Source organism: Polypterus senegalus, chromosome 7 (assembly GCF_016835505.1).
Source record: "Polypterus senegalus isolate Bchr_013 chromosome 7, ASM1683550v1, whole genome shotgun sequence".
Classification (NCBI taxonomy): Eukaryota; Metazoa; Chordata; class Cladistia; order Polypteriformes; family Polypteridae; genus Polypterus; species Polypterus senegalus.
In genome coordinates, this window is record NC_053160.1 from 166,113,294 (window position 1) to 166,133,714 (window position 20,421).

Genomic DNA, 20,421 nt, shown 5'->3' on the forward strand with positions numbered 1-20,421 from the left:
ACTGTATGTATGCTGTCCATTACTGTGTCCTTCAGGCACCTTTGTCTGGCTGGATCAACTGAAACCTGGAACTGAAACCACACTGCAAAATTCATTTCAGCTGAATCACTTGATTTTATACAGCGGCTTGCTATCTAGCCAGTTATTGCTGTAATAAACCGAAACACTCTGAGGTTTTCATTTTGACTTTAATATTAGCTACCTTTGGGGTTTATTAGAGAGAGAAAAAAAAGAGTCATGAATTTTTTTGAATACTCATCATAGTGTGCTTTGTGTTTCAGAAATAGCTGAAATTGTTTTCATCTAAAAAAGGTTTTCACAAAGGTTTTTGATATTACATTGGATAATTTTTAAAATGACTTTATCATTTCAAGGTACCTTAGGAAAAAGCACAACATAGGCCATGTAAGTATTAGAACAAATATTCACAATGAACTCTTTAACTGTATGTGTATTTGTACACACAGTACATATACATGGTGTTTCTGTGGGCACAAATGCTGTCTCACAAACCCCATGCCAGATCCATGCTGGAGCCATGTCTACATGTTCTTCCTGTGTCTATATACTCCACATTTTCTCCCACATCCCTAAAGACATTAAAGTCGGGTTAAGTGATAATTACAAACTCGCCCAGTATGAGTGATTCATCAGTGGGAACTGTAATGGGACTGGTGCCAATTACTGCCAGTATAGGCTTTGACCCTGTGCAACTGATAACTGGATTAAGCAGATCTGAGGATGATATTTTAAATTGTAAATCACTTGAGGTTGCAGAATGGCTTGAAAATCCAGAAACTGAATTCAGTTACTGTCAGTTACTACTTCATAAGCATCCAGTCTATGAGAGACCCACAATAAACAATACTAAATAGTTTAGCTTTGTGGTGGTGCACATAATGAATCTCAACCCATAATCACACACACTTAATCCAGTTTAGGGTCATGGGGACTTGGCAGACCCAGTTGATGTATGGCACGAATCAATACTGTACAGGGCACATTCACACATCCACACTTTTGATAATTTAGATGTGGATGGAAGACCAAAGTAGCTGGAGAAAAACCTGTACATGCATAGAAATATTCAGTGTACCAAGGACTCTATAGCTGTATGGTAATCACCATACAAAAAATGGATGGATGTTTACAATTTTCTAAACAATATAACAGTAATATGTTTGTGCGAGCCTGCATGTAACAGGTAGATTGGTAAAATGATTGCAACATGGAAGGTTCCCATAAAAAGGTGACTTAGTGCTTAAAAAGTGGGCATTCTATACAGTTCTTTATAAAAGAACTTACTATAAAATGACACCATCACAGAACATCTAGTAATCTATCTGTACCTACAGCAGTTAGCAGTTGGGAGTTTTTTCCTGCTATGAATAAATGGTAAGCATTTTTTTTTTACCAAAAGCAAAGTTCAATTCTCTTTCATAAAATACCCAAGGAAAAAATATATTTCTTCGAGAACAACACAGAAAAATGGGAACGATGCTGTTATGTTAAGTTTATTACTAACATAACAGAAAAAGGCGAAGAGTCAGCTTTGGAATCTAAAAGCAGCATATATTATCATGATTATCAACCCAGTGTAATAGTTGACTCGAAATGCACTGTTCTTTGAGTAGGCCGAGGCAAAGTAAATGAATTGCTGACAACAGGAAACCCTTTTCAGGCAGCACCTCCATTTGAGCTTTCATGAAATTCTGAGAGGAGGTAGACTCTAAAAGCACATGGTAACTAATCAAAAGCAATTAAATTTCAACTGCCTAGCTTCAACTTAATTTACTTTAAAACATTTGATTAGTAGATCCTTTTCCCCTAACCAAACTGCAGAATAATACACAAAGGACAATCTGAGGACATTCATTTTAATACATGTCCTTTAATAATCTGGTTGTTCACAGAAACCCAGTTTAAAAAATGCCATGTATGCTTTTCTTCTAGTTAGAAAAACAATAATATTGATCTCTAAGAAACTGGGTTAACATGTGTAAATCTTTCTGTGAGTAACCTGGTTATGTGGCCATGTAATTCCAAAACTGGGTTGTAGTTAAGGATTTTGTAGTCCGTGCTTTTTTCTGTTGAGCTGTGTTGGCCTGTGCAGGCTTCCTTCACACATGCATCCAGCAGCCTAAGGAAGAAAACTGGAATGCTTGAGTGATCACATTATTCCTTCTCTTGGTTTAAATAACTGCGGTGGGCTGGCACCCTGCCCAGGGTTTGTTTCCTGCCTTGCGCCCTGTGTTGGCTGGGATTGGCTCCAGCAGACCCCCGTGACCCTGTAGTTAGGATATAGTGGGTTGGATAATGGATAAATGGATGGTTTAAATAATCTGTCTCAATATTTTAGAAATCGATAGATTTTTGCTGATGAGCTAAAATTACATTGCTAAGCTCAGAGCACAATTAGCAACAGGCTCCATGCTTGTTTTTAGATTCACTGCGGCAGTTGATAAGGTTTCAATCTTTTTCTGCGCAGTTTAAGAACATCGGAGAGTTTTTCAAAGGGAGCATTTCATAAATGGAATCCAAACAACTGGTTTCTGCCTTAACCGGATAACTCACCTTACCCCAGTTATGTGTATGCATGGAAACAGAGTCGATGACTCCATGAGGGTGTGTGGCAGGAACTCCCTGAATATGTATGGATTTCTGGTCTTTTCTCCAACAGTGCTCCACATTTGACTTAAACTGACTCAAAGTGTTCCTCTGAAGTAGGAGAATGTGTGTTAGAGAGTGGAAGCATTATGGGGCAGTAGTTACAAACTCGTAGTTCCAGGGGACTGGGCTCAAATCCCAGCCTAGTCAATGTATGGAGTTTCCAGGCTGCCTCATGTCTTGTGGATCACTGGGTACACTCACAGATACTGAGATTATACCGATTTGTGCTCTGCAAAGGGGTTGGTCTATGCCCTAGGTCTGAGATAATCTCCAAACTCAAATGAGCCTAACCTTGTATTAACAGAGTTGGCGGACAGACATATGGACACCTAGGCAATACCTAATATTTTATCAAGAAACCGCAATGGAATCAACTGGTGATTTGTCAATCACTTTGATTTAAAGGTCAGTCTGAGTAAAACATAAATGATAAGGGTATCAGCTAAAGAAACAAAAAGAAATGTTTAAACTAAAGTGCAGCAAATCAATCTTTCCTACTTTCTACCACAGATGGCTGAGCAAGTGTAAGGTGTATTACTTTTTGAAATCATCCTAGCTACAGATATATATATATTTATAATAGGCTTAAAGCCAGAAATTCTCAAAGATGAAGAAAATAATTTAAAGTGAACTTGGCTACTGGGAATTAAAGATGGCATCCATCCAGATCTGCAGGTATCATTAAAAAATATGGCAGCACCATAAGAATTTTTAACCTGCACATTTACAGACAGACTGCAGAATTGTTCAAATGCTCAAAGTTCAAATAGTTGCTGTTTATTACCACCTCTGCCAACTTTGCAATGTTTTTGGCATGTTTTCACCAAAACTGAACTGGCACTCAGTTTAAACAAAAAGCTATTATTAAGCAGGGTAAAATCAAAGGAAGTGAGAGCAGATTTTTCTCCTTCCCATTTCCAGTAGCACACAGCCCAGCCTCCATTTTTTTAAATACTTGGCACAAACAATCAGACTTTAATTCTACTGTGTTACATTATATTCTACTAGCCATGTGTTGATGCATTCATCCATCAATTTTCTGAATTCGATTGCTCAAGTTCAGGTCAATGCTATAGCCACTAAACACAAAACTGGAACAAATCATTAATGCTTACTTGCACTGTTCACTGTCAACTCATATTAGGCCAGGTTAGTCTGGCCTATTAACTTCTAAAAAAAGGTAAAAACTATAAGATTGTAAGGAAATGACATAATCTTTAATGATCAGGTATATACAGTATCTTTGGTCTAGTGAACTTAAATGTAAATAGAAAGTTACTGTCATGTCAGTTTATATTGTTAACCCACAAAGATATGGGCAGAGTGTAAACTGCACACAGACTGAATGGGCCAGTAAAGCCTTGGCACCACCATACCAGCTGAGAATCAATCAGCCAAGCTCGATTTTTCACAGCACATTTTATGATGTGAATAAATACTAAGTACTTTACAAAGACTCAGTGGTACATGGTGTTATTGTTAAAAAAAATCTTCTTATGCAATACCAAAAAAAAAAAAACAGTGGATAAAAGTATTACTGGCTAATACTATAATTTGTAAATATATCCAGTATATAGCCAGGCAGTTAAAAAAAAAAAACAACAATCAGTGCACACCACAGGATGTACATTAATGCAGCTTCCTGGCAAGAAGGAAGAAGCAATGTGGGTGGCTGCACTTCACTGCACAAATATCTACTTTTTATTTTTATTTTTTCAAAAAACTAATATATATACACAGGCACTACCAGTCAAAAGTTTTAGAACACCTCAATTTTTCCAATTTTTCTTTAAATTAACTCAACTGAAATGCAATGAATGATGCAAAATGGTGAAAAGGTAAGTGGTAAACTGCCAGAGGTTTAAATTTAAGGTTTAGGTTAGCAAAAACTGAAAAAAGGAAATTTCAGAATAGTACAAATGTGCCTTCCGGGAACAACTAATAGGTTACAACCTGCAGATTTTCTGCGGTGATTACAGTAAATTAAGCTTTGCTTAAATAGGTGTCTCAATGTCTATTGATCACTTGTCTATTTTAAAGCAGAGTTGGAGCAGACTGTGTTAAGTACTACTTCTACGTAATAAAATTTAATTCTTTGTACACAAAGTCATGAACTTCCACAATAACTTATTTTGCTTTGGCATTAGAGGTTCACAAGTTTTACTTTTCCATATCAGTTTAATTGATTCTGCTGCAAAATCCCTGCTCAGCAGAAAGCAGGTGGCAAGAAAAGTGAGGTAAGCTAGACCATACTAAGGATCATGAATGGTGCCGGCAGCTTTGTAAACCGTGTCATGCCAGTCTAGTAGTTCTGTGTTGGATAACGAAGAAGTCAGCCATTCATTTCTGTGACACTTTTTCCTGGGCCTGTCATTTTGTCTGCGAGCTCTCAATTTTTCTTGTTCTCTCAGTGTTCTTAAACAGCTCACTCAGTTCTTTAACTTCCCAGCAGAGCTTAATTGCAGTTTCCTGCAGCATAAAATGCTGCATTCAAGTTAAAAAAAGTCTTCAGTATTCCAGGATATGTTTTGAAAAATTCTGGGAAACACAGCACATCATGAATAAAACAGGAAACAGCAAACAAAATGATAACAAGTATAGCAAATCTCTGGTGATTCAGGATCACACGTGATGCCCTAAATATTGTTGCACTGATGACATCAGAGGATGTGAACTTCTGGTGAATTATGAAGACATGAAGTTGAATCGACTAGCTGTTTGAAGTTTATATTTTTTCAATGGGTCAATGTAGGTTTTCTCCAGGTTTCCACATTCATTAGGTTACATTTTTAATTTTAAATTGGCATAAATTGAATACAGCTGTGCCCTGTGGTGGACTGGCATTGCAACCATATTTCTTCGGAGACTTTTATCCTGAAGTGTGAGTAGTTGTACACTTCACGTGGTCTGTTTATGACCAGTGTTGATTTTCTGTGCTGTGGTGTGCTGCTGGGCTGGTAACATCACTTCAAGAGAAGCCCATCAAATCAACTAGCTAATTAAAACAGCAGGCTCAGTTAAGAGATGCACTCTCGATCTACTGGAGGTAGTGAAGGTGGAGAGAATGAAAACAAAACTGATGGCCATTATGAATAATGCTGCACATCCTCTCTACAACACAGCCAATTATTTAGCAGAAGAGTGTCAAGAAAAATTACTGGGATTCTTTTAGGCCAACAGCAATATATCTGCTCGCTGTGACTGTCACTGATCTAGTTATTAGTAATTCTTGTTGGTATTTGGGGAGGGTTGTCATTGTCATTTATTATAATACCAGTAACGGCACACTGCTCGATAACGTGCAGTGAATACACTTGACTTGAGCATTCCTGGTTTTCATCCTCTTTCTCTGTATGTTTAGCATTCATTTGCTCAGCAGTTGATGCGCTCGCTGCTTCCAGAGCAGCTCTTCTTTCCTCCACCCTAGCGGCCCGATTCTTCTCTTCTTTCGTTGGCATCTTTTTGCATTAAAATTGATTATGTCAGTGTTTGTGTTGCAGTTACTTAGTACATTTTCTTTCATTTTTCACTTAAGCTGTCACTTAAGTCTTCAATCTACGTCAAGAATGATTTAAGATATGAAGAGGTAGGGGATGTGATGGCGAAGGTGGTGGGGATGAGAACAGTGCCCGTACACATGCGCCACACTGCCCCCCTGCTGCCAAGAGTTGATTCTACAATAAAATAAAATAAAAATAAAAAGAGGAATAACCTTGGAGGTCAATCATCACCCTGAAAGTGGATAGTAGACATCATGTAGTATATGTGTACCAAATTTCAGGTCAATCGGTCAACCAGTTTGCGAGCTACAGGTGATTTAAAATCCTGGACAGACAAACGAACAGCCACAGTAGCGTATTATATATAAAGATTTATTGAGCTTCTTTCTGTGAACAGTTAAATGTACCTCTTTTGAGACCAAAAAATAACAATTTATCTATCTATGGTTGCCAACTGCCCTATGTCAGATGAAGCGGCCATAGACCACGGTTTCCCATGACACAGTAATGGTAGGCCAACAGTTTGGTAACGCTGATTTTTGGGACTTAATATAACTTTATCTTATATATCAATACACACTAACTTAAAAAGTATCAGTAGCACTGGAGTGACATGGTGGCTTAGTGGTTAAATATAGCTGATACAAATCTTCAGAATCTTGGTTTTGAAAGCTGGCAATGCCTGAGTAGAATGAGCACATGGGAATTCCTATCTAGTCTCAAAGATGTGCATGTTAGGTTGGATGTCAGTTCTAAACAGATGGTGTTTGATTTCACCAACACCCACTAATCAAAAATCGGATAAAAGGGTAAAAACTGGTTGGAATGAATCTATTGCATATATTTTTAAGATGTATCAGGTCACTAGAATAAACTTACATGAACAAGAGAGAACAGTAAAACTCCAAGCAGATAATGACCAGGCCAGGAATCAAACCTAATTCTTGTTAACTGCTAGTGCTAACTACTACACCAATTACAGCCATTCTTTCATTTCATATTCTGATAAATAAAAGATCCAAGATTTCTTCATATTTTCTTCCTCTTGGCAGTTATGCTGAATACTTCAGTAATTTTAATATGGGTTATTTTCTCAAATTTAGAAACAATTCACTTTTGGCATATTGGAATCCGGCCATGCCTTGGTTTATAATGGCACAGCTGCCAATTACAAAAGATGCACTCTGACTTGGAAAGAAGATCAAACAAAAACTTCCACATCTTCCAGATGGATTTTGAAATGCTGTACTATACAAGCCTGAGGTACAATATCTTTTAGAAGATACAAAAATAAAGACACGTAAACACATCACTATAGGAAAAAAGGAGAACAACATGTCTATTCTGGAATGGCAACACTAAGGCTTCCAACTCAGTACAACAAGGAATACCTGACAAACCTGCATGGGACGGCCTACTTGTGTCTGCTGATTTGTCAACAAACGGATTGCATAGTAGTTAAAAACATCATGTCCAGTCAAGTCAACCTAAAATGTATTTTTACACAGCTCACTTCTGAGGTCTACCTGAATGTGCTATATGGGGAGTGCAATGCAGCGCCATCAATCTACAAAGCAATTCAAAGACACATTCAGCAAACGGAACCAAAGCCAATTGCCAAAGACTTGGTAACAAAGAAGGAGGTGAAGGAAACAAAATGACTCACAATCTGGAGTTCATTGTAGGCCCAAGGGAATCTCATGTAAAGTAAATCAGTGCCTGACTAATACTTGGAAGAACGCTTGATCTCTTTAAACAAGGACACAAAAACAGAACGAAACATAAAAACTGCAGCCTACTGTGGCGCTCATGTTGTACATAGCATTCACAAAACCCTTTAATCCAAGTCAGAGGCACATGAGACCAAAGGACATCCCAGCAGGATCAGTTACAAGTTAGAAACCAGTCCATCTCTGGGCAGCCATAACGGGTGTAGGAGGAAAACCAGAGAAAACCCACACACAGACACCGAGAGAATGCAGAAACGCTACACTGACAGCAATCTGGACACTGATCCTGCAAGGCAACGTTACTTACCAGTGTGCCACTATGGCATTCCTTAAAACACACAGCATTGGACAATTTAATTCTTTTTATTTTTGTATTAAGATAACATCTACAATGCTGTATTTCATCTATCAGATGACTATAGTTACATAAAATCAGATTATTCTGACCATTAAACAAGTTGCACTGTGGAGTAGTAAAGAGCAACACTTCAATACTGCATCAGGAGACGAAGGTCACATCTTAGCCTTATCACTTCCTACGTGGAGGCTGCACTTTTTCTTTTGTTATGACCTGCATGTGGTTTTCTACATGTATTCCAGTTATTTCTCCTTTGCGAGTGGCAAATGTAAACTGTTCATTATTGAGTGTGAATAATACCTAAAGTAAAGTGGGGTCTGTAATTCCATTTCCATGATAAGCTATTTCCAGGGTGAAGCGCTTAAATGACTGCTTATAACTACTGAAATACATTTAAAAGTACTGCACAGATTTTCTAAGCTTGCTACTGTCAAATAATGATTTATTACAATTTTGGATTTTGTTCCTAGACTGGTAGGAAACCATCACAAATGTTAAAAATGTACTAAATGAGTAGAGATCATTCAGTCCAACCACAATCTACAGTTGTAATGAATCCCTAAATTTCTTCTAGTCACTTCTTAAAAATGATTGCCGGTTACCCGTTTCATTTATTAAGTGTTGTTTCCCTCTCACTATCTTAAATGTATTCTCATTGATTTTCTGCTAAGCTGGAGTCTGTCTAAGTTGGGTGTCCTGGCAAAGTACTTTAAAAGAAAAAGAATAGAGTTAAAAATGATTGCACAATCCCTGCTGTAACCAGGCTCCTTCTTTAAAAGCCAAACCATGCATGCCATAAAAAGTGTAAAAGTGGCATTGATGAGAAAATAACCAACTGAAGCAATGCATGTTCTGACTTGAAATTGCCAGTGATTACAGCTGAAATGCCATATGCAAGATGAAATTAAAACTGCCCAGGTGTTCCTATGTCTAAATCAGGTTGCTATATGAAGAAACCACAAACCTTTTTCATTTTTCTTAATAATGTGACAAATGACAGGTGCAATGATTTGATTGAGTCATAGAGTGAAAATCTGGCCTACAATTATCTTCTAGTCTTGATTTGAAAGGCTTTATTTATTGATCACAATACAAAATATCACATGTGCCAACAGAAAATTAAGTGTAGGGTCAAGAAACAAATGCTACTGCTGTGGGCAGAAAAACAGACACAAGAGGACAGGTAGGAAGCATTTTCCAAGATTTAATTACTCTTATTACTCTGAATCAGTACGCGTTTAAAACTTTTTACAGTAAACACTTTCTGTAGCCTGTCTGAGCAGACCGTGGCCTTTGACTAGTGACACACCTGCTCAGCCCTCTATGGCAAGATTCTGAACTCACCTGAACACAGTACTCCAAATGTGATCATGCTAATGTAGTGCTGGGCGGTATACCGGTTCATACCGAAAAACATTTTTTATTTTTGTTACGATATAGATTTTTCTTATACCGCACCATCAGTTTAAATTGCCTAAACAACGCTGGGAACATGGCGCAGTGGGAAACTGTTTAAGGGGGAACCTTTTTCACTGCTACACCACTAAACATATATGCAACGGAGTACATGCAGTAGTGGAGGTGTTGCGCTGGGGCTCTTTTTCAATGCTACACTGCTAAACAGGCATGCAACGGAGTACATGTGGTAATGGAGGTATTGCGTGGTGAAAATGGACAGAGAACATTCTGAAACAGAAGCTGTAGCAGACGGTAAAGTTGAACATGATGACACAGAAGAACTTTTGCCAAAAAAAAAGGAGTCACGCCCGTTGCCTGGAGATACTTTGGTTTTAAAAGGTCGGATGTGGACCATTATGTTCAAATGTGTGAATACTGTTTCTGTACTACTGGATAATACTGCAAGCTAAGTTGTACTTGTTTTTTTTTTTTCCAATACTGTGTAATGTACTTGGGTACTGTGTAATAGTGTGACGACATGTTGACTTTATTCTCAACATTTCTACTTTATTCTCGGCATTTATGTCGAGATTAAAGTCGACATGTTGACTTTATTCTCATAATTTGTCATTAAAGTAGAACATCGTCAACTAAACTTCATCTTAACATTAATACTTAATTTACTAGATTGTCTCAAACCCCGTCATAAGTTATGTAGCACATTAAATGCTTTGTGTTGTGTTCCCCGAGCCATGTTAATCGCTACTGCTTCTTAAACTGACTCTCTTGCACTAAGAGGAGGCACAGGCAGCACACAGAATACATTAATTTCATGATATTCCTGCTCCTTGAACATTTAGAATGCTAAGATATGTACTTGATATAATTTTCATGATGAAATGCATTAAAGCATGTATTAATCATGTGGGGGCACGGTGGCGTGGAGGTTGCACTGCTGCCTCGCAGCAAGGGGGTCTCAGTGTACCTTGCCTTGAAATTGCATGTTTTTCTGGTGGGTTTACTCGGCGTGCTTCAGTTTCCTTTCCAAGTCATGTGGGATGTGGAGTTTTGTTATGCTATATTGACCCTGCTAGTGTATGTATTGCTCGTTTTCAGCCTATGATGTGCTGGCGCCTCGTTCAGGATTTGCTCTTTCCTCGCACACAATGCTTGCTGGGATGGAAGCAATCCTGAATGGATGGCATATTTAAAAATGTATAACGAAGATTTTTTTAAAGTTCGGAACACTCCGTGGTCTAAGTTTATAACTAGTTTTAATTTCACAAAGATGTTTATCGTGTGGTGATTTGTTATGTGGAGAAAGAAAAAGGAAGGATAGGAACTGGGGGTTTGGTACGTCAGATAGAGACAGCATGCATGCAATAAAGAAAGCCCGGTCAAAAGAACATCCATTGATTTCCATGTTCGTGTCTCCAACCACCAGATCACGAACCCAACATTTACACAATATTTAAGTTAAACCTTTCCGATACCCATTCACACATCCAGTTTTTTGAAGCCTCGTCACACCTGCCATAAAGTTCTCTACACTGAACCTACACCTGGGGACCCCTTACTGCGAGGGAGCAGCACTACTGCCTCACTACCGTGTCTTAATGATGGTTCAGTTGGTAAAGATGTCTCACCAAGTTGCACTTGTTTTATTTTTATTTGGTGAATACTGTGTAATGCACCTGGGCTTGAAGTAATAGCATTATTACTAGAAGTTGAGCTATTATTTATTTTATTGTTATTTATTAGTTTAAATATTATGCAGTTTAATGATAGTAGAGTTGTTTAAAAAGTCACTTTAACGTCTCAGTGGACAGAGATTGTTAACATTAACAGAAAGAATAGCTGGTTTCCAAAAAATATTCACTATTTATTCCTTTTCTAAGACATGTTCAGTGCAATACAACTTTTGACAAGCACCTCTGGATATTTTACTAAGTCTAAATGCCTCTTTGGATGGTTGACAATATGTTGTCAAAATTTTATCTGAAGTTATTTGCAAAAATTGTTAAATAAAAAGGTTCTATATTCTGACTGCAACTGTCATGCAATGTGATTCCTTCTCTTCATTAGTGCCACCCCCTTATCACTTTATGGGGCCATTCAAACCTGTATTAAAATATTTGTGTGCACATTAAAATGTTTTTTGTACAATGCTCATGACAGTGGAATAGGTTATTCTTAGCCAGTCTTCTGCAGTAATTGCAGTGGAAAATGTGGTTAACATCCACTCATGCATGGGAAAAAAATACTGCTGAATACCACAAAATCGGTATAATTTTGAAAAATACTGTGATGTAGAATTTTAGTCATACCGTCCAACACTACACTAATGCATCGTAAACTTAACCTCCTGTGACATATATTCTTACTTTGATTACATTTTATTAACTTTTTTGTGCTTTATTGGATGAAGACACTGTTTCAAACTTAACATCCATTTAGGGATGTGGCTCTCCCAGCTGCATTTCTTCTTGTTTCTTGCATGCAGTTCTAAAAGTTTTGATTGATTTCTGATGTTCTTTTGATTATTATGCGCTTTGTTTAAAAGAATATCATTTTTTTCATTTAAATTCACAATGCCATTTTGTTTAGATATGGCGTACCCGTTGCCATTGCAATATACTCTGTGATTCACCAGAAGTACACATCCTCTGATGTCATCAGTGCAACAATAATTAGGGCATCGCGTGTGATCCTGAATCACCAGAGATTTGGAGAGAAACAGCTATTTGTTTGACATTTCCTGGTTTATTAAGACTAAGGTTTGTTATTTAAGAAATTTGAGTTTTGTTAAGCATTTAGAATTTGATGACACATTGGTTTAGCTTTATCGTTACACCCTTGACATGAAATTTTGACCACGTCTTACTCTCAGGGTCCTTTTTCATAAAATCTCTCTGTCTTGTTTGAGATATAACAACAGCACCATATCATGAGTAAGTCCAACCTCAAAGACACATTATAAAATATTTCTCAAAGACACAATAGCAGCAAAACAGCAACAATAAACATATACGTATTTATTACTTAGGTTGTATTAAACTATCATTTAATTTACAAATCCATGCTTCATGGCAGAGCCTGACCACATACAAATGATTGGCACAATGAATGCAGCTACAGCAGTTCGATTGCTGAGACTTCCTCTTTCTTCCCGTATTAGCTGAACTGCACTTGGTGCTCTAGTCTTTATCTTCTCCAAGTGCCGAATTCCCACAGTGAATCCTATCCCAAGGTACCTTACAAGTACAGATACATAGTATACATTGTACATTGATGTTTTTCTATTGCAGCTGAGCACGTTAAGTGACTTCCTCAAGATCATACAGTGGGTCAAAGGCTGAAAATGAACTGATAACTTTGTAGTTGACAGTTCAGCTCCATATCCACTAACCAGATGAACCAGATTCTCAAAAACCTCCTCTCTGCTTGCCATGACAGGCCATAAGAATCCAAAAAAGAAATGCTCCTCTATACTAATTCAAACATTTTCCGGGTGACTATACAAAAAAAGGGGAATGGAAATTTGCTCCTAATTTGCCTGACATAAGAAGTAACCTGATGCAAATATCCTCTTACAGCTCAGATGCAGTATCTGCCTACTCGAAACTCCAACAATGTGAATCACTAATTATTTAGTTCTGAAGGACAAATGCGTCTTGCCCTTACAAAACTGAGATTGGGAAATGATGACTACCTGACCCTTAATTACATACTTTCTGTGTGTCATATGATAGTATACAACCTAATACATATAATTAGCTCATTCTGTTTCTTGACTGCTGAGAAGAGTTTCTCTCAACAAGTTACAAAGCTGAAATCTGCCAAGGCTTTAAGAGGACTGACCTAAAGGGGAAAACAGACATGCTGCCATAGCAAAAGAAGATGTTTACTGGGTGATGGTGCTAATATGTCTTGATTAAAAGAGAGTAGAGAATCCTAAACCTTAATAAAAATAAAACCATAGTACATTCCAACTTGGCATGACTTTAGTTACTTTGAGGTTTCACTCACAAAGATTGGCCACAAATCTCCTAATCATACATGATACACAACAAGCATTTTGGGTGCAAAGTTTGCAAAGGCACTGGCACTTGGGTGCTTTAAATCAACAATGCCTTCAAAAAATAATTCCATGAATAATTTATATTAATAAATACACTTTCTAGGAAGTGTAGCATACAGAACAAAACAAACGTGACCACACATTGCCTTAAAAAAAGCTGCTGTCCACTTGCAAGCAGTTTCTCAGGTACTCACATGATTGGTTGTTTCAAGTCTCTTGGAGAACTTGCCAGTTTTACTGCAGACTTTGGCTGTGTTAATTGCTTCTGTTGCTGCAAGGAATTCCAGACTAGCTCGAAGATGGGAGCCATACCATCTGTTACAGGATTCCTTGTTCCCCCTTTCACTGCAGATAGCTGAGGATTTTGGCCATGTGCTTAGGGTCATTGTTATGCTGCAGAATAAAGCTGGGACCGATCAGACACCTCCCTGATGCTAATGCATAATTGGTAAAAAAATCTGTCCAATTTTCTCAGCAGTGAGGGGGCCATCATTTTAGAGCAATTCACCAGCTCCATTTGTGGAAATGCTGCCAAAAATTCAGGTAACGTCCACTGTGCTTCGCTGCTGCAGATATTTATTCATGCTCTGCTCTCCAGTCCCTTGATAGACAAGCAGCCTCCTGTTTGAGCCAAAAGTTTCAAATTTTGACTCATTAGTCCGCAACACCATCTGCCAATTCTATGCACCCCAGTTATATGTTATAGGTGATTCATTTGGGTTTATTGCCACCTTGGAGGAATTGATTTTTGGTTGCAACACTTCCATGAAGACCACTTGTGATAAGACCTCTCTAGACTATAGATGGGTATACCAGGGTTCCAGTGGTCTGGTTTCCAGCAGTTTCTGACAGTTCTGTGCTGAAGAAGGCTTGATGTATTTCTAATTTGCTGCTCTCAGATTCCATATCCCATCACTGTGTTTGTGGTCCGCAACTTTGCCCCTTTCTTTGTTGTCCTGCAGGTAAACTGTGCCAACATCAGTCTGCAGGAAGCAATTGTTAGCTGTGAAATTTCTTCTCGGGAGATACACCATGATGATGCAAGATGACCACGTTGTGTCTTGTCGTTACGCTCACTTTTGCCATGGTGTAAGGATTTTCAGGTTAAACCGTTACGTTTACCAAAAACTTAGCTGTTCCTTGTCCAGCTTTATGCCCTCTACACAGCTATCTCAGTTTCAATAAACCACTTGGCTTCAACCCTCACATGACACTTATCACTAGCACCTATTCTTATTTTTACTTAATCAAGCATTGGTCTATTATTGTGTTAGTTTCATTCTTTAAAAACATTCAGATGTCTTATTGTTTATCTTTTTTGAAAAATAATGTTTGCAACTCTATAATATGTTGTTTTCTATTGACACATTAAATCAGAATACATAAAATCTATGTTTTAGCAAGTTAAAGTGTCTCTCACAGGACTTCAAATTGTCTTCCGGGAAGATCATGTCTCATCTTCCTAGTCTTCCTCCCCAAGATTTTTTTTATAATAGAGAGATTAATTTTCAGGACATATGCAAAAGCAGTGGATTCCCAGGAATAATCCCAGGTGATGTTTTCCAGGACATCAAGAAAGGCTTTCACACACAAGCTCTACCCTGCAATTTACCATCAAGTTCCTAATGTAGCCTGCATGTTTTAGGGGGTTCTTGTCTCAAATACATGCCCACGGACTCTTTAAATAAAATTCTTCATCAACAGCCAACAACTCACCAAGGTTAACTTTAAGAAGAAAACAGAACTTACCCTTGGATAGTCAAGCTCAAAGAAGGTTTCCAGGTTGTTAATGAGGTTGGGGTCTACTCCTTTCAAGGGTTTTAAAAGAGAGACTCCTGCCAGCTTGCTGTACGGCTGCTTGTCGCTGACCTTCTTGTTTAGGTGTAGACGGCTGCAGAAACACAAGGCAAAAATGAACTTTTAATAGCTGAACAGTGAGTGCTATGAGTGTTAATGGCTTTTCAGTGAGAAATTAAAGAAAGACTGAAGACATACAGTGTGAGAAACTGCTGACCATTTAAATGTGCCCCACGCTTTGTGTCAGTCATAAAAAACTGTTTTACACAAACAGTAAACTCTCTGCAAGCCATACAATTAAAACCATGCATTGTTTCATCTATATGTTTTTTTTATTTTTACACCCAAAAGCACTTTACAAGATAAAAAATGACACTACAGGTATTTTATAAATCATTCCTCTTTAAATAATCAATGCTTTCAAGGTGCTATACCAGAATATAGAGGAACTGTTTACATATTATAAAAGGCATCTCGGCTGAAAAAGGTGGAGATGGCACCAGGCGGCACAAGGCTAGGGATGGGCTCTTGCAAGATTTAATAAGGTAAGGGACAGCAAAAGGCTCCAGTTCCTTCTTAGTGACTGCCTGCAAAAGATGGACACAGTTGTGATGAATGGAAGCATCAAGCCTTTCAAAGGCAGACAGCAAAAGAGCTGTTGTTAAAAATTTGCATTCTAATGGGTAGGGGCCGAAATTTGGAGTCCAAGCCTGGTAGACATGAAGCTATGGGTACCCACCCATGACTTGAGAAATGATTCTGTAGTGTAATCATTGAGTGAGCCAAAAATTAGGTTTTAAGGAAACATCTCAGCAGTAGCTCACTACGCTTTGACTGAAAATGAAAGCCAGGGAGAAGGTTCATTTGTGAGAGTAGGAGGCCAGCGTTGAGACGGACAGAGAAATATGGAAAGTGAGGAGGAGGAGACTGCCCTGGTGGTACTCTGTTTCTGGGAAAACAGGCAAGCCACACCATCAGATATGGAGAGGGAAACAAGGCCTGATTGCAGTTAGGGTTTAATGGGTTAATCTCTTTCTTTCCAATTTATGTTCTCCTTGTCTTTTTCAGACTTTGGCTTTTTAAGCAAAGACAAACCTACACATTTTTCTTCTTACCATATATTCTGGATGTGGAGATACACCAAAGGAATGTTTTTGCTGACCCGCCTCGAGCACCTCAACTATTGGACTATACTTCCAGCTACCCCCCATAATCAGTATGGATTCTTTCATTCAGAGTGCAAAGGGATTAAAAGACTTTCTTAGAATAACACAATGAAGTTAAAAATTGCTCAAAACACACCTTTTTAGAATCAACCACCTGTCCATCCTTCATAATTGTGTAACACGTTGTCTCCTTAAGAACATTTAGAATTTACAGTATTCATTTCTGCGTATCAAAGATGATATGAAAAGTCAGGGTTGCTTTAATAATTTGTTTTTGTTACTATAGAAACTGCCTTTGCCATTACTTCAGAAATGGTGAATTACAGCTGAAGGAGTACAGACACACTTTGTAAACATAAAGTACCCACCCACAATAAATGTCACCATCCCATTAATTCAAAACAAATAGCTTGGGGGAAAAAAGTGGGCTAAATTTAAAACAACACTTTTTTTTTTTATACGTATATCTCCCCAATGTTTATCAAACATCTGTACCATCCATAATGAATGCTGCTGGCACACTATATAAAAGACTCCACTGCATGCTTAAACAAAGTGGTTTGCTTTTTTCTTTATTTACTTTCAAATTAATTAGGAGCCACTAAAAAACCAACTGCTCTTTTAACACAAACGCTGTACAGTACTTCTAAAAAGGATAGAAACAAACATACAAGAGTTTGTGCTAGATGTGGTATTTGTGAATGTAAGTGACAAGATAAAGGGCAGCAATTCCACACAAAGGTGTTAAGTGGCAAAATGCACAGTTAATACACATTAACATGCAGGCACATACGTGTGCAAAGTCATGTGGTCACAAGTAGATGAATGCTTTAATTTAAAATCTCACTGGTATATCCTGAAATCTTCTTGTGGTAAATGGCCGCTACACAAGCGCTACCATGAGTCCTGTGTCTAAAGTATCTTGAGACCATTCATGTGTGGGGTTGCTTCTCAGCCAAGGGAGTGCAGGGATCACTCACAATTTTGCCAAAGAACACAGCCATGAATAAAGAATATAGTACAAAAACATCCTCCGACAGCAACTTCTCCAAACCATCCAAGAACAGTTTGGTGACAAACAATGCCTTCTCCAGCATGATAGTATGATGGAGCAACGTGCCATAAGGCAAAAGTGATAACTAAGTGGCTCGGGGAACAAAACGTCAAAAGGTTGGATCCATAGCCAGGAAACTTCCCAGACCTTAATCCCATTAAGAATTTGTGGTCACTCCTCAAGAGGCGGGTGGACAAACAAAATCCCACAAATTCTGACAAACTCCAAGCATTGATTATGCAGAAATGGGCTGCCAGTATTCAGGATTTGGCCCAGAAGTTGATTGCCAGCATGCCAGGGTGAAATGTAGAGGTCTTGAAAAAGAAGGGCCAACACTGCCAATACTGACTCTTTGCATAAACCTAATGTAATTGTCAATAAAAGCTTTTGAAACTTATGAAATGCTTGTGATTATACTTCAGTATACCGCAGAAACATCTGACAAAAAGATCTAAAAACACTGAAGCAGCAGACACTGTGAAACCCAATACTTGTGTTATTTTCAAAACTTTTGGCCACGGCTGTAATGGTAGTTTTGGTTACAAGAGCATATCCAGCCCTGGATATGGTGCTAGTCCACTAAAGGGCTCACACACCAACCCACCTTTACAATCTCACAGACCTGCTTTAGAGTCACCAATTTTCCTAACTGGCATACCTTGGGGATTTGGGAATAAAGAGTGTGTTGAATCAATGGCAAAAATGTGCAAACGCCATACGGAATTTGAACTTGCTACTCTGTACTTCTGAAAAACACCTCATGGAAGAGTTTGTAGGGTGGACATTTTCATTGCATTCATTCCAGTCTTTGAACTTACATTTCCAGTATAGGACAGTAGGGAGACAGAGCTTGTTCCCATAGCACTAGGCACAACAATACACTGAATGTTGGGTGGAATGGTAGTCCTGCACAGAGCAAGCTGTCTCAAAGTGCATCAAGATAGCAAACCGGAGCCGAAAGCTTCAGCATCTACTGAATTTCATTTAGCAACGCGGTGGCAGTGATCCCACAGGTATCTTTTTTTTTTTTTTAAATCCAGGACTAGATGATTAGACAGACATTTTTTTCTGAATTGTTTCCATTGCTGATGTACAGTATTTTAGACAAGTTCCTATAGGATAGCAGACCAGGTTTCAGTCAGAACCAGTAGTAATTTAACATGACAAAAAACAGTCAAACATCCTGGTCTGTGAAACAAGCAAGAGATTTACATTTCACATCAAGCCAGAAGTATAGAGTCTCCAGGAAGGAAGTCCTGGAGAGCATCCAAAATACGGCCATGCATAGAACTCAGTCCAGTTGGCAGCCAAACACTGCATTCCACTGGGCTAGCCAGCCAACATTAGTCATTTACTGCAAAAGCAAACTACCCCTTTGAATTGTACAAAGTCAACTTTTTTTTCTCTTTTCTTCAGTATTTATTTCTTTGAAATACATCATAATGACGATAATCAAACATAGTGGCTGTCGAATGTGGTGCATGATAGCATCTGAGCACTTCATCGTGCAGCTGGATTTTTAACTTCCTGACAGGCAGACCCCAGGTGGTTTGAGTGGGTGGCCACACTTCATTATCTATCATTGAATCTAATCTAATCTAATCTAATTATCCCTCACCCTCAACATAGGGGTTCCACATGGCTGTGTTCCGAGTCCTCTGCTGTACTCCCTGTAAACATATGACTGCACAGCTGCAAATAACTTACATCATTGCCAAATTTGATGACTTTTAGAACTGTGTTAGGCCTGATACCTAACAACAACGAGCGGGCTTACCTGAACAAAGTGAAAAGTCTGTCACTCGATTGCCAAGGCAATAGTCTACTCAGGAATGTCAGCAAGACAAAGGAGCCAATTGTAGACTTTGGGAGAAAACAGCAGTGTCGCTGCCACCCCCTCAGCATTAACAGCACTCAATAAAGAAGGCACGATAATGTCTCTTCAGACAACTCATGGATTTCAGGCTGCCCTCTCAGATACTAAAGACCCTCTACATATTCACCATTGAAAGTATTCTGACAGGAAGTATTATTGCCTGGTTTGGGAATATCACCCATTAGGATTGCAAGGCTTTGAAGAGAATGGTGCAGTCGACTAAACCCATCACTGGGTGTGCACTCACTAACTTCTATCTCATCTACACCAAGCAATGTCGGACCAAGCCAAAGAAAATTCTCAGAGATACCAGCCATCCCAACATTGGCCTCTTACAGTGCGGTGGTCAGATAAACACTAGTGTGCAATCTAAAAGGTGGTATACAGTAACATTCTCACTCAACTTTAATACACCAAAGGTTTCCAATCCAGTTGTTTAGTTAGAAACCGATCCTTTCCAATGTCAGAACTTATTTAATTTAAAGGCCTAATAATGCTTTCATTCTGTCCCTTCAGATCATTCCTATATTGTAGATTTTTCATTTTGAAGGACATCATTGAAATGCTTACTGGCCATGAGACAATCATTAATTAAAAGTTCTTCACTTTTTTCTCTTCCATTTCTTTCCATGTATTTTATTAAAACAAATACGTCACAATGAACACAAACGGTGACATTCTAATGGTGAGCTCTTTGTTCCTTTGAAGTTTGCATTTCATAAATTGGCAGCTGTTTAAGAAGTAATTAAAATTGAGAAATGTGCCTGTTTAAGCAATTAAGGGTTGTGAAT

At 38.3% G+C, this 20,421-nt stretch overlaps 1 protein-coding gene across 1 annotated transcript in view; it reads right to left on the bottom strand.

Annotated features, from left to right (window-relative positions):
- ugcg (UDP-glucose ceramide glucosyltransferase) overlaps positions 1-20,421 on the bottom strand; it is a 106,828-nt gene that overhangs the window by 40,176 nt on the left and 46,231 nt on the right. The window contains exon 2 of the mRNA XM_039759519.1: positions 15,487-15,628. Coding sequence (XP_039615453.1) covers positions 15,487-15,628 — 142 coding nt within the window. The remainder of the gene's footprint in view (positions 1-15,486; positions 15,629-20,421) is intronic.